General features: G+C 38.2%; 1 protein-coding gene across 1 annotated transcript in view; it reads right to left on the bottom strand.

Moving 5' to 3' along the window:
- Positions 1–2,077: 2,077 nt before the first annotated feature.
- Positions 2,078–15,665, bottom strand: part of NSUN3 (NOP2/Sun RNA methyltransferase 3) — a 62,949-nt gene continuing 49,361 nt past the window's right edge. Inside the window, exon 6 of the mRNA XM_015080875.3 lies at positions 2,078–6,745. Coding sequence (XP_014936361.2) covers positions 6,475–6,745 — 271 coding nt within the window. The 3' untranslated portion in view covers positions 2,078–6,474. The remainder of the gene's footprint in view (positions 6,746–15,665) is intronic.

The raw sequence follows: 15,665 nt of genomic DNA, 5'->3' as shown, positions 1-15,665 counted from the left end.
GTGTCAATATGTAATGAGATCAATCTGCACTACTATATGGTTTTCTTTTTTCCCAAATAATGCTCAGCCATCTAGGTATGACAGAGGCAGATTCAGGGACTACTGGACTAATCCAGAGTTGCAATTTGAAATATCAGAGGCAGTTGAATCCAAAAGTAAGGGGAGATAAAAGCACTGTTCGAAAAAATTTTTAAGGCATCAATCTCAGTGTTTAGTATGATAGATAAGGAAAGGAGAACAAAAGAGGAATGAATAGTCTTAAGGGAATGAAGCTTTAAAAACTACAGGTGTCAAGGAAACTGGATTATAGGTGTTCTTTTAGTGTTTATTTATTTCTTCAGAGAGATAGAGGGACAGAATCCCAGCAGGGGAAGGACAGAAAGAGAGGGGGACACAGAATCTGAAGCAGGCTCCAGGCTCTGAGCTGTCAGCACAGAGCCTGACATGGGGCCTGAACCCATGCACCATGAGATCATGACCTGAGCCTAAGTTGGACGCTTAACCGACTGAGTCACTCAGGCACCCCAGAAATTGAATTATAGTCTTAATGAGAATAAGAGAGTAAAAAAGTTGGAAGGACAGGGGGTACTGAGATTAAATTTTCCTAACTACAGAAATTCTAGATCTGTGCTGTCAAGTATGGTTAGCCAAGAGCCACAGTGGCTACTTATATTTAAAATAATTAAAAAATAGATTATGTTCCTCTGAAGGAAGATACCATATGTTTTCACTCTTATGTGGATCCTGAGAAACTTAACAGAAGACCATGGGGGAGGGAAAGAGGGAAATAAAAGTTAGAGAGGGAAGGAGGCAAACCATAAGAGACTCTTAAAAACTGAGAATAAACTGAGGGTTGATGAGGGGTGGGGAGGAGGGGAAAGTGGGTGATGGGCATTGAGGAGGGCACCTATTGGGATGAGCACTGGATATTGTATGGAAACCAATTTGACAATAAATTTCATATTAAAAAAAATTATGTTCCTCTGTCACATTAGTTACATTTCAAGTGCTCAGTAGCCATGCACGGCTACCATACTGTCCATATTGCACAGGTCAGGTAAAATACTGCCATCATATAGAAAGCTCCATTGGAGAGTGTGTCCCTAGATAATGCCAAGTTTTAGAAAATGCCCAAGAGTGTGAGCCTCTGAAGACAATGAAGACAAAAGGCATTGAGAGAGAGGCAGTAAAGGAACCAGAAAGGCAGGATATTGGATGGGCTTTCCATAAAGGTGTTGAATTCAGCCTTTGTCAGGAGTTCCAATGGAGAAGATATGAGCCAAACACTAAAGTCCTCAGTGAATGCAGAGTGTTAGCAGGTAGATGAACACAAAACCTTTGTATGTAGTTGCAATGTGCTTCCTAATGACAGTATATCCTAAAACCCTTTAGACCTAGTGTAGTGTCCTTTATTGGTGAAACACACTTGACTGACTCAATCTAGACCCTATCCCAGAGTGATATTCCAGATCCTACTTAAACCTCTCCTGAACCATTCTCCTCGTTCAAAAATCACCTCTTCTGAAACTCCATCAACTTACTTTGGCCAACTCAACACTGTGGGGTGGAAAAGAAACCTGTTAACCCTATATAGTCAGGTTAACTAGGTAGTTGAAAATAATGTGCCTATGGCAGAGCTCTAGTTTCATATAAAACATTTAACAGAGATTAGCTATAGAATATAGACAAAAGCAATCCTTCTTAATTGAAGAGCACAGGTAGTTTGTGTATGTCTATTCTGCTTATTAAACACATTTGTTATAATTTAGGACTTACACTGAGGTTTTTTATAATTGAGTCAAGAGGCATATCTATCTCTCTTGGGATAATGTGTAGAAATGCATGGGGCGCCTGGGTGGCTCAGCCGATTAAGCGGCCGACTTCGGCTCAGGTCATGATCTCGCGGTCCGTGAGTTTGAGCCCCGCGTCGGGCTCTGTGCTGACAGCTCAGAGCCTGGAGCCTGCTTCCGTTTTCTGTGTCTTCCTCTCTCTCTGACCCTCCCCTGCTCATGCTCTGTCTCTCTCTGTCTCAAAAATAAATAAACGTTAAAAAAAAATTAAGAAATGTGGTACAGCTAGTTGGCTATTCATGGCTATATCATACCGAACGATTTCCAGTAGCATCAGAGGTAAATGCCACCACCATGTTCTCTTTTTTTCTTACAAATTGGCAGTTATGGGGGCGCCTGGGTGTCTCAGTCAGTTGGGCATCTGACTCTTGATTTAGGCTCAGATCGTGATCTCACAGTTTGTGGGATCAAGCTCCACATTGGGTTCTGCACTGTGGGGAGGCTGCTTGGCTCTCTCGCCTCTCACTCTGCCTCTCCCCTGCTTGCATGTGTGTTCTCGCTCTCTCTTAAAATAAGTAAACTTAAAAAAAAGAAAAAAAGTTGGCAGTTATGAGCTATAAGTCCACAGTAATCCATGCCTACTCACACCAGTTCATGAGTCAGCACTGGTTCCTTAGTCTTCTCATTTCTCTATCCCTCACCCCCATGATTAATGTAACAGTGGGAGAAAAATACTTACTGTTTTGGAAAGGCTATTACACCTTGTTTGGATTAGTAACTATTAGTCTTTCTCTAACTTAATAATTGTAAGTTGAAATAAGTTCAGTCCCCCTTTTCTATCAACAACATTAATCTCTCTTACTTCATCCATTCATGTTAACACCTGCAATTTTACTCCTACTTGTTTTTAAGAACTAGAAAGAAGCTGGGTCCTGCTTATTTTTCACTAGGCTATACATTTTTAGTCTCTGTTGATTCTCCTAGGTTGTACAGTTATTTGTGTGTAATAGGCTCTTCCATAGCAATATGCAGCAGAAAATTCCTTTTGACAAGCCATAGCAAGCTTAATTGAGTCATGACGTATGCTATGAAATAGCTTCCAGGGAGGCAAAAAGCCCTTTTTCTAAGGTAGCATATGACTTCACCGAGTTTCAACATGACTATATGATCTCACATAACTAAGGAAATTACTTTTTTTCATTTGTGAAGTTACAGGAATGTATGGAGTTAACATTTGATTGAGCTAATTAAATTTTAAAGAGCTCTCTGGTCTACCAGGCTTTCTTCCTCCTTAGACTTAGAGAAACCTATTTTTAAAAAATCTTAGCATTAAATTACAGGTCAATTTTTTAAAGTTGGTTTGGTTTTTTGTTTTTATTCTATTGTTTAATCAGCCCCTAATGAGAATCTCAAATCAATTCTTGTTAAATTTTCATCTTATTTTAAATGTCACACAGTAAGTAATATTAATAGAAACTATTCTGTTAAGATAGCGTTTCTGATTCTCTCCCATTGACTTTGCAGCCTGAAGCCAATCCAAATTCTGACATTACTTGTAATGTTTTCAGGACAGATGCTGTTAGGGCTTTCAGCACAACTGGTAGGATATCAGCAGACATTAGTTAACTTGTGAACCTTCATCTGAATATCCTTCAGATACCCATGGGATCTGGGTGATATTATAGCTCCAATGTCAGCCTGAAAAGTAACATCAGTAATGGGTACCATTCTTACTTCCTCCCCACTGCAGCAATAAGGCAAGGAAAGGAGATTGTAAACCACTGGTTTGAACCATATAAATGGGTTGTGCTATCTGTTATATTTGTCCCCAAAGCCAAATTTACCTAGCACATAATATAAGTAGTCCCATTCAATTGCATCAAAGGACTTCTTTGCATCTAATAAAACTGTTGCTATTGGTTCCAATTTTCTCTTTGTATTCCAGGAGAGTTGCATTAGCCTATGCAGATCATCTGATGCTTATCTTCTAGGTATAAAGCCTTCTTGAATAGGGCCTATTAGATTTGTGATTACTTTATTTAGTCATGTAGCAAGTGTTCTGGTACCTATTATGTTACACCTACTCACATTGTAGGAAAGGATATTTTTTACAATACTGCTAAGGGGGTAACATGCAATCTTGAATATGAGGCTATATGGATACATATAATAGGATAAAGGACTGTATGCCGCCTTGATTCCAAACCATAGATAATATCCAATGCTTTAAAAATTCAGTATAAACCATTTAAATGCATTACATTTATTCACAGTCTATTTCTGAAACTAGTGGCTATTCAGTGTGCTGAAGGCAGAGAGAAGTTAATGTGTTGGTAAGCAACCTAAATTTTTATAAAGCTATTTTGAAAGTAACTCAATGCCACAGAAAGTAATATCAATTACTCCTTGCTTTTCAATTGACATTGCAGGGCTGCTCCAAATTTCTATTCTTCAGTTCAGCATCTGCAAAGAAAAGGAAGGCACAGAGCACCTCCATGGGAGATTTCTGGGTATGACAATCAGAAGTATTTTAGAACACACCCTGAAAGACTCTAGTTTTTTTCCAAGTACTGATGAACCTTTGATGCTCTGTGACTAAAGAATTGCATACAAGTGAAAAACTAAGTGATGGAGAGTAAGGGAGGGCCAGCTGATAAATTTGGGGGTTCCTATAACCTATGTCTTGTGAGACAGCATAGTGTAGGGAGAAGGGCCTGGGCCTTTGGATCTAGTTTTCACCTTGGCTCCATTCTTTACTTACCAGAATAGTACAAACGGCACTGAGCTAGGGTTTTCTCATTCACATAAGGCAGTTACAATACTCACTCCTCAAGTTGTTTTGAAGATCAAAAAAGATAACATGTATATAGAGAACTTAATAATATTTGATGCTCCACAAATGCCAGCTGCTTCATTATAATTAATGTTAATAATAACATAAGTTACACACACACACACACACACACACACACACACACACACCTACCTCTATTTGCATTTTTCAGTAATCACAGGAAGGTCAAATCCAATGGCACACTGAGTATTCAGATTAGGCTTCATGGCAGCATAATGGAAAAATAATGACATTCAACAAAGTGCACTGTGAAAATTTACTTTGTGATTAACCTACACAGAATAAATGCACTTTTAAATCTATAATAACTGAAGACAGGGTTTCAAACTGAAAAAAAAACAAAACAAGCACAAACTTAAATAAATAAATAATAAGTTTTCCATTATCATTAATTTTCTGCATTAATCCAGTATATTTCATTGAGTCCAAGAGATCTGGTTTTTCTTTCCCAGCTATAGGAAACTCGTTATATATGCTTGCAAATTAAAAAAAACAAAAACAAAAACAAAGAAACATACCAAAAAAAAAACCAGTTAATGAGCAGTCTGTAGTTTAAATGCATAGAATATCGTAAACAAATTCAAAAAGATTCAGCTTCAGCAGAATTTTCTATTTCTATAGTCAGTTTATTTTTTTAAGTTAATTTCCAAATAGATATTCTCTTTTGAAGTATGCTGCAGAATTTTTCTTAATAGTTGGAAAAGTACATTTGGACTCTAAGTGAAGTAATTTCTAGAGAAAACACATGATCCAAACCTGAAGCTAAAACCCTAAGTTCATATACAGAAATGTATACAAGATTCCCAGATATATGTAAACAGAAAGAGTCACTCAGTAAATGGTATTGGGCTCTGGTAATAGTATAATCCACTCTCATTAGGCATCTCCCTCTTGTGCATTAATATGTGACATCATACTCTCATATAACATTTCATAGCAGAGTGAAATAAAAAGCCCCTCCAGATTGCAACGGTAAGATAATCAGATTCTGTAGTGCTCATTATGACTGCAATTATGTAACAAAACTCTCCAAATATAGTTCAGTTATTGTAGTTATTAATCATTCTGGTTTTGTTTCAAGTACTTGCTTTATAGCCTGCTGGATAGACTCCATTATTCTACAACCTGAATGTCGAAAGTCAAACTTGCGCATGTGAATCTGCTGTTCTAACAGCCTTTCAACATAATTTACCCTTTCAATTTGTATTTGTGAATACAAAAAAAAGTGGAGAAATAAAGCTGGTGTCAATAGAGTCACTGACCTTTGCAGTAAACAGAAGATAGTCCTTAGCAGAAAACAACGTGGCAAATAAGAAACCTATTTTCTAGAACTAGAAATAGTGCTGCTTAAGAAGTTAGTCTCAGAATTCTAATCAGTTCTTACAGAAAAAGGATAGGGGGTGGGACTTCTAAAGAATCTGTATATTTGATAAGGAGAAAAATTATGAAAGGGCCAGGAAATGTGCATTTTTAAAGGTTCAAAGCACCAACATCATGGATAGAATGTATTCCTAAACACATTATGCATAAAACCATGTATTCTGACTAATTTAACTACAAAATGCCAACTAAAAGACAGGAGATGTATTATACAGAACAAACACCATCTGCAACACCTTAAACCAGTGCTATAGATGTATTTTCAGGAAAAAAATACACCTGGAAAATTCTCAAGCCTAAATTCTGAGATGCCAAGTATTAACTAAATAGGATTCCAAACAGACCCAGGGAAAATGACTCCATAATTATTTAAATGTTAAAACAGAAAGAGCTCAGGAAAACAAATAAAATAACACATTGACATGGTTTACAAAATGCAAGTCACCAATTTCACGTAGTCCATGATTTTTTCAATTTGGCCACATACATTGGGCCCCAGGCTTTGCCCTTATCTGGTATCACCAAGAGCCCACATTCCTGGCCAGTGGGAGCAAATGTGAAGTCTTGGGAGCAAGTCCTTGCCATTTCCTTAATGTCCACGGGTATGATGTTACTGTAGGAGTTTAAAATTTCACTGATGACATCTTGATTTTCTGCCTTGGAAAGTGTGCATGTAGAGTACACAAGTAACCCTCCAGGGCGTAAGGCCTTAATTGCAGACCTGTGTGTCATCAGGAAAATGGAGAAGTTTGGTTAGATTCATTAAAAGAAACAGATGAAGTCACAGGCCAAGGAAGCTTATATACTTGAAACTACCCTTACTCTGATTCAGGCTGCAAGAACTTTGGATATTTTCTAGCCTTACAACTATCTCTTTCTAATGTATCCCTGGATGACTTGAGAAAAATGATAATCAGGTTAATCAACACGGGAAAAACAGGCAGTGTGTTTGACAGGTTCCTTGCTTTGTTTTTTCTTTTTCTTTTTTTTTTTTAAGAATAGGAAGATGGGTGGGGCACCTGGGTGGCTCAGTGGGTTAAGCATCTGACTTCAGCTCAGGTCATGATCTCATGGTTTGTAAGTTTGAACCCCACATCGGGCTCTGTGAAGACAGCTCAGAGCTGTTAATGTAATGGGTTTGTCTTTGAATATACTGAGTGGTACTAATAGGTAGGTGGGAAGAAAACATCTGAAGTTCAGGAAAGGAGTTAAGGTTCAGTGATAGCTGAAGTCATAGTAGTAAATAGGATTTCCCAGGAAAAGAGAAGAAAATAAGTGGTCTGGGGTGCCTAAGTAGCTCAGTTAAGCGTCTGACTCTTGATTTTGGCTCAGGCCATGATCTCACGGTTCAGGAGTTCGAGCCCCATATCAGGCTCTACACTGATGGTGTGGAGCCTGCTTGGGATTCTCTCTCTCTCCCTATCTGCCCCTCCCTGGCTCGCTCACTCTCTCTCTCTCTCTCTCAAAATAAACAGACTTAAAAAAAAAAAAGAAAGAAAGAAAATAAGTAAACTAAAGACAGACACTAAGAGAATACCTACATTTAAAGGGAAGCAAAACTTAGAAAGGAAATAAAGGCAGCTTCACCAAATGAATATGTAGCTTTGAGAAAAGATGGAAAGGAAGGCGGTTTTTGTTTGTTTTTTATTTCTTTTAGGGGAAGACTTAAACATAATTGTAAATGCAGATCCAGGAGAACAGTCCCAGGACTTCACACTGCAAATGAAAAAGTTATTAGCTTCAGAAAAGAGGGGTTACAGCTCTTCATCTAAAACAATGTGGGAGCATGAACAGGGAACTAGGATGTTGGAAGGTAAACAAAAGTTCATGACACAAAGCCTTGATAATAAGAGGGGAGTGGGAAGTAAGGTAATCTCCTGAGAGAAAACTAGAAAGTCTTAGTTCTGCTGCTGTGGTGATAACCTCTGAGCAATTACTACTCAAGAATTTTTTTTTTTTTTTTTAAGAAATCTATGTTCTAGAATCTGTACCAGATTTAAGTCTACAGACAGCCCCATGTCTCACATCTGTATTTAAAAAACTAGAGCACAGGCCAATAAATGAGGTTACCCACATGATCAAAACTAGTTCAAATTCTATTCCCTATTTTCAATTATTAAAGGATTGAAGAATTCTAATTCAAAACAAAGAAACTGATGACAAGGTTTTCTTTCCTCAAACCTCCTAGACACACTTAAACAGTAAGGTAAAAAATATATACATATGTATATTTTTAAGTACAGACTCAAAACAATAAAATAAATAGGACAGAATTACTAACAAAAGATTTCAACACATTTCTGAAAGATGATATGCAGACAGGGGAGTGGCAGCAGTTCACCGGAGTGGAGAGAGCCTCTCATGGTGAGGACAGCAGCCACAGAGGGCATAATTTGACCTGTTGAACTACAGAAGAGTTTGGGACCAGGAAATACCAGAGGTAATGTGATGGGAGTAAAGACTGAAAACAAAGATACTGATTCAAAGCATATGTAAGAAACCATGGAGGGGCACGTGGGTGGCTCAGTTGGTTAAGCATCTGACACTTGATCTTTGCTCAGGTCATGATTCTCTCTGTCTCTGCTCCTCGCCAGCGCACGTGCGCTCTCTCTCCCTCTCTCTCAAAATGAATAAGAAAACTTAAAAAATTACATCACCATTAAAAAAAGAAAAAAAGAGAAAGAAACCATACTCCCATACTTAGCAAGTCAGGAAGCCAAGAAAAAGTTGCAAAGTTTTTGTCTAAGGAAGTTGAATAAATTGTTTCGGGAGACTTAAGACAGTCACTGTAAGTGTTTGTCCCTGAAACCAAAGACCTCTACATTCTACCTTGAGGAGAACCTCCAGGGTAACCGCCAGCTTCTGATAAAGTGACATCACGAGGCAAAAAATTCCACCCCTATAATAAACTTCCTAGTACTTTATTGTCCCATTAAATAAAAAAGTACAACCTGCCAGATAATTTCAGTTGAAAAATGCTTAAGCAATGTGTAAGGGCAAGAACAAAATAAACAAACGAACAACAACAACAAAATGGCCTAGGAAAAAACAGAAAATTCAGAAAACGAGACATAATAAGACCTAATAAATGCAGAAAGATCAGTAAAGATACAGCACCCACAGAACAGTAACACAATGCCATGGAACAGGACCAAGGAAAAGGCTCATAGGTATTAAATATATGTTCATCATGATAAAGAATATTTTGTAGAAGTGTTTGGAAGTTAAGGTTGAAGAAATCTTCTAAAAAAGTAGAACAGATTGACTGAAAATGAGACAAGTAAGGTCAAGCAGATCCAAATTTCAATTAACAGGAATACCAGAAAGGTAATACAGAGAACGGGTAGTGAGGGACATTAAATCAATGAAATAATAAGAGTAATTTCCAGAGATAAAAGGAGTGTTCATCAGTAGGCTAGAAAGAACTCATCAGTAGGCTAGAATTATTATTTATTAAGCATCTATTATGTTGTGCTTTGTTCTAGAAGTTAGGTATATATTAAAATAGAACAACAACAACTGCAACAACAATACCCTTTGCTTTCATGAAGCTAACATTCTAGCTGGGGAGATAGAATATTAAAAAAATAATATCAATAGTAAGTCTGTCATGAGCTAAACTGTGTCCCCCCCACAAAATTCATTTGAAGTCCTAACCCCCAGTACCTCAGAATCTTACTGTACTTGGAGATTGGGTCTTTGAAGAGGTAATTAATTTAAAATGAGATCTTTAGGGTGGGCCCTACTCCAATGTAACTGGTCTCCTTATAAGAAGAGGAAATTTGGACACAGAGTTACAGAGAGAAGACCACGTGAAGACGCAAGGAAAAGACAGATAATCTACGAGCCAACCAGAAAGGATTCAGAAGAAACCAACCCTGGGGACCCTGATCTCAGACTTCTATCCTCCAGAACCATGAGAAAATAAACTTCTGTTGTTTAAGCCACACAGTCTATGGTACTTTATAGTAGTCCTAGAAAACTAATACAAAGTATATACTCACCAAAAAACAACTTGTGAGTGTGTGTGTAAACAAATACATATATACACACACACATACATATAAACCATAAACCTAAACCATATATATGTATGTATATGTGTATATGTATATATATACACACACACATTTTCTCTCTCTGTATATGTGTATGTACATATATATGTATATATTTATATACACACACAAGATATACAGTAAAACCTTGATTGCAAGTAACTTGTTCTGTGAGTTTTCCATGAGACAAGCAAACATTTCTAATAAATTTTAACTTGATAAATGAGCAATGTTTTGCAATACAAGTAGTACAGGATGCTGAATGTCACATGATCACAACTGAGCCAACGGTTCTCGAAATTCGCTTTGACATACAAGTGTTTTGATTACAAGCATGTTTCCAGAAAGAATTATGCCTATAAACCAAGGTTTTACTGTATATGGGTGTATGTGTGTTTGTGAATTTTTTCTAAGTCTCTCAAAACAGTGACTGCATGTCTAACAACTTAACTCAGTTCTGACACTATTCACCTGGAGTTAGCGTCAGATCCCACAGGTTAAGGGCTAAGCCCTACAAGGGTGCCCTTCAGATGACAACCGGAAATCCAGACCACTTCTGACTAACCTGCCATATGTTAAACGTTCCCACAACCCCTGTCCAACAATTTGGTGGAATGGCTCACAGAACTCAGGAAAGGAGTTTACTTACTAGATTACTGTTTTATTATAAAAAGATACAATTCAGGAACAGCCAGATGGTAGAGTTGCAGAGATGGAAGAGTATGAGTTTTAAAAGGGGTGCAGATTTACTGTGGGCTTTCCAGTCATGCCACCCTCCCAGCACCTCTTCCTCACCAACCTGGAAGCCCTCCAAATCCCTTCAGTGTTTTTTATGGAGACTTCATTAAGGAGCTGTAATTGATTGAAACATTAGCCACTGGTGATTTTACCCAATCTCTCTGGCAGGGGAGGCAGATGGGAGGGAAGCTGAAAGTTCCAACCCTCTAAACACACGGGTGGTTCCCAGAAAGTCCTTAGAAACTTTCCAAAAGCCACCTCATTAACATAAACCAAGGTGTGGTTGACAAAAGTTTATCAATAACAAAAGTTCCTTTCACCTTTACAAAATGCAAACATTATAACAAACATTATAACAATGCCCCTCTACCATTGAGGAACTTTCAAAAGTTTTAGGAGCTCTGGCCAGGATCCAGGAACAAAGACCAAATATATTTTCACAATATCACAGTTTGCCTATTTTTTTTTAACGTTTATTTTTGAAGGGGAGAGAGACAGAGCATGAGTGGGGGAGGGGCAGAGAGAGAGGGAGACCCAGAATCCGAAGCGGGCTCCAGCCTCCAGGCTGTCAGCACAGAGTCTGATGCGGGCCTCAAACTCACCAACTGTGAGATCATGACCTGAGCCGAAGTCAGACGCTCAACCTACTGAGCCACCCAGGAGCCCCTATTTTTTTTTTTTTAATCTAGCAATAGGTTCTATGTAGAAAATTCAAACAGGATAAGAGGGTTAGAAGAGTTTGGATGGAGGAGACGATTGCAATTTTAAATGGGGTAGTTGGAACAGGATGTCATTCAGGAAGTGACATTTGAACAAAGATCTGAGGAGGTAAGGAAGTGGCCATGCAAATATCTGAGGGAAGAGCATTCCACACAAAAGGAATAGCCAGTGCAAAGACCCTATAGCATACTTGAGGAAAGAGGAAAGAGGGGCTAGAGTGGCTAAAGCAAGGTGGGCAAGGGGGTGGCAGGACGAGATGAGATCAGAAAGCCAAGAGGGGAGGGGTGCAGAAGGTCTTAGATTACTGTAAAAGCTTCAGTCTTATAATGAACAAAAAAAAAAATCCATACTTAGATGCATTAATGTTAAACTTTAGAATTTCAAGAACAAAAGATGCTAAATGCCTCCAGAAAGAAAAATGGGTCACCAATAAGGGTTCATGAAACTGACTGGCATCAATGGTGTCGCTCACCCCAAACCCTGGAAAAAAAGCAATTTAAAGTGGATGCTACTTACTGCCAAACTGTCAAATAAATATAGAGGAGAAATACAGAAACTTTTCAGATATCTGATGACTCAAAAATTTTACCTCTAGCAAAATGAGGAGCTCAATCAAGAAAGGGGAGAAATGGGCGCCCCTGGGTGGCTCAGTTGGTTGAGCGTCCGACTTCGGCTCAGGTCATGATCTCACGGTTCGTGAGTTCAAGCCCCCTGTCAGGCTCTGTGCTGACAGCCTGGAGCCTGGAGCCCACTTCATATACTGTGTCTCCCTCTCTCTCTGTCCCTCTCCTACTCTCACTCTGTCTCTCTCTCAAAAATAAACAAACATTAAAAAAAATATTTAAAAAAAAAGGGGGGGAGAAATGTACTGAAAATAGTAAATGTAACACAGAAAAGCAGTGAGGGGAGTGAAGCCCAGAATGATGACTACTCAGGAGCCCTAGAGGTAACTACTCCAGGCTAGAATGACAGGGAGATCATTAGAGGGAAGTGAGAAGGGATGAAGAGATGAAATGACTGAAAACTAAGAAAACCTTGAAGATCTGGTATATGCAACTAGACTGGGGCTGGGGGGAGGGAGGAAAAGAAGAGAGAGAGACATTTTCCCATCAAACTGGACTGTAGGAAAATTTTCCTTTCAGTGGCACTTGATCATTACACTGAAGCAATAGAAAAGAAAATTTAATTCCAAAGTATCTGTCCATTCTGCAATGAACAATATTTACAGAATTAACATACACTGATTATGGGTCTTCAATGTTCAGAATCATTGCATAGACTGATCTTAGTAATGCTTCAGAACAGATTTTTACGTCCCTGAAAGAATACTGTCCAACCCAAACATAAAGCTACAGACATTGGGAAGAAGGGAGGGAGAAATGGAAGGCAGAATGGGAGTACAAATATTCTTGTAACACAAAGAGAGAAACCAGGAGATAGTGGCCTGATTATTGCAAAAAAGAATAAAGCTTGAAGTATGCCAGAGACACATTCCAATACTAACAGAACAAGACGCATAAGTATAAGCATGCAGTGTACTAAGTTTCTGGGCTGAACGAAGAAGAAATGAGAACAGGGTAAGAACTCAGGGTGTAGAGTGTGGTGTGAAGAGGTAAGGGTGGCGTAAGTGAGACAAACCTGAGCAAGAAGTCAGTAGTCAACGTCCAAGGCTGTCAGGTTAAGAAATGACAGCTAAACGTACTAGTCAGAGGTTTGGGAGTTATGTACAGAATAAGTAAAGAACAGAAATAATTAGAAGTGTTGCCTATGAGGAATAAGACTAGGGAAAGAGGGAGGAGGGGTAGGAATAAATTTCCCTTAAGTAAAAGCTCATTTTTATTTTCAATTTTTACCCATATGTGTATTTCTATTATAATACAAATTAAAGGAGCTATGACAGTAGGATAAATATCAAAAATGTTCCTACAGATGTCAGTTATTTTTTTTTCTTTTTTTACTCTTAAGGAATTAACTCTCTAGAAAACTTATTCCCTGAGGTTCCAGATAACTAAAATTTTATGGTATTCAGAATTTCTAGGCTCTTCATGTATTCGTTTACTGATTAAAAAATATTTCGGGAATTTCTTACCACTGAAAGCCTATTTAACCTTCAGTGTTTGTTGGCAGTGTCTAAAAAATTTCTTATATTTACCTTTTAACTGTTCACTGTGCCCTAAATATCCCCCCCCCCCCGCCCACCACACACACAAAAGGCTCCTATCTAGACACCAGACATGTGAACCATTGTGTTCACATTTGTGTAGAGCCTGTAGTAGGAAGAATAATGGCCACATGGCAAAGTTGTCCATATCCTAATCCTCAGAACCTTTAAACACCTCACGTTAAGTGGCAAAAGGGTATTTGCGGATGTGATTAAATGAAGGAACTAGAGATGGGAAGATTATTTTGGATTATCTGAGTATGCCCAATGTAATCCCCCAAATCCTTAGAAATCAAAAAGAAGGCAGGAGAGTCAGAGGAAGAGTTGATAACCATAGCTAAGGCAAGAGTGACAGGATTGCTGGCCAAAGACCATAAACCAAGGAATGTGAGCTGCTTCTGGAAACTGTAAAGGTAAAGAAGCAATCCTCCATCTTAGTCTGTTTAGGCTACTGTAACAAAAATAACAGACTGGGTGGCTTAAACAATAAACATTTATTCCTCACAGTTCTGATGGTAGGAAGTCCAAGATCAAGGTACCAGCAGGTTCGGTGTCTGGTGAGGACCTGCTTTCTGGTTCACTGATGGCCCTTGTATCCTCACATGGCAGAAGGGCTAAGGGAACTCTCTGGGGTCTCTTTTATAAGGACACAAAACCCATTCATGAGGGCTCCACCCTTATAACCTAATCACCTCCCAAAGCCCTAACACCTAAAACCATCACCTTTAGGATTAGGATTTTAACACCAATTTTGGGAGGACACAAATGTTCAGTCTACAGCACTCACCTAGAGCACCCAGAAGGAATTGCAGCTTTGCCAGCACCTTCATTGTGAACTTAGAACCCTCAGAAGTGTAAGATAATAAACTTGTGTTACTTTAAGCCACTAACTTTGTTGTAATTTGTTATAGCAATAAAAAATTAATACACACCTAGTGACAGGTTTTTTTTTTTTAAATTTTTCTTTTACAGTAACCTACTAAGGCATTAGCAGATTTTTCTAAAACTGCATAAATTACAACTACACTCATTTTGGATCATTTTCTGATTATAGCAATGGGTATAAGATTTTCTTTAAAAAACTCAGATTACTGTGTAAAGGATATATACACAGTTTGAATGGAGATCTTTTAAACCCCCACTAAAAGGACTCTGTTCCTAGTTCCACAATTAGCAAAGCCAATGCCTAATCAAGTATGATTCTTTCTTATTACAATTATACAAAAGTACACAGAAGCCTCATCATCTACAAACAATATGTTCCTGGCCTAATGGAAATTTAATTAATTTCTACAATGTTGGCAATGTTGGCTAATTCTTCTGTTTTTTTTTTTTTCCAACACTCATAACTTATGTTTCTAAAATTAGGTTGGTATAAGTTAACTGGTCACATTAATTTCTACAGAAGGAAATTGTATGTGGCAACACAAAGGCCTTTTTACAAATTGGGTTAATCTCAGCACCATAGGGCAAACTGTTAGGGATTTCTGTAAAATGGTTGTTGCTATTTTGCTGCTGCTGATGGTTGTTTGTATACCATTTTTGTCCTTTTGCTTGTAGTAGTTATAGATTTCAAGAATACCATGATTTTGTATTAAAAGATCAAGGAAGGGGTGCCTGGGTGGCTCAATTGGTTAATCATCTGACGTTGGCTCAGGTCACGATCTCATGACTGGTGAGTTCATGCCCCGTGCCGGTCTCTGTGCTGACAGCTCAGAGCCTGGAGCCTGCTTCGGATTCTGTGTCTCCTTCTCTCTCTGACCCACCCTTGCTCATGCTCTGTCTCTCTCTCTTTCAAAAATAAATAAACATTAAAAAAAAAAAATCAAGGAAAATAGATAATGTGAAAAAACTCACTCCCAAGGTTCAGACAGCTGGGAATTATTGTAAAGTATAAAGATATCTTTATAATGAGCATTTATCAAAACATATAATAGTTTCTTCAGTTTGACACATAAATGGCA

The sequence above is a fragment of the Acinonyx jubatus genome, chromosome C2 (assembly GCF_027475565.1).
Source record: "Acinonyx jubatus isolate Ajub_Pintada_27869175 chromosome C2, VMU_Ajub_asm_v1.0, whole genome shotgun sequence".
Lineage (NCBI taxonomy): Eukaryota > Metazoa > Chordata > Mammalia > Carnivora > Felidae > Acinonyx > Acinonyx jubatus.
Note: the sequence above shows the minus strand (reverse complement) of the source record. Positions and strands in the feature narration are given on the sequence as shown.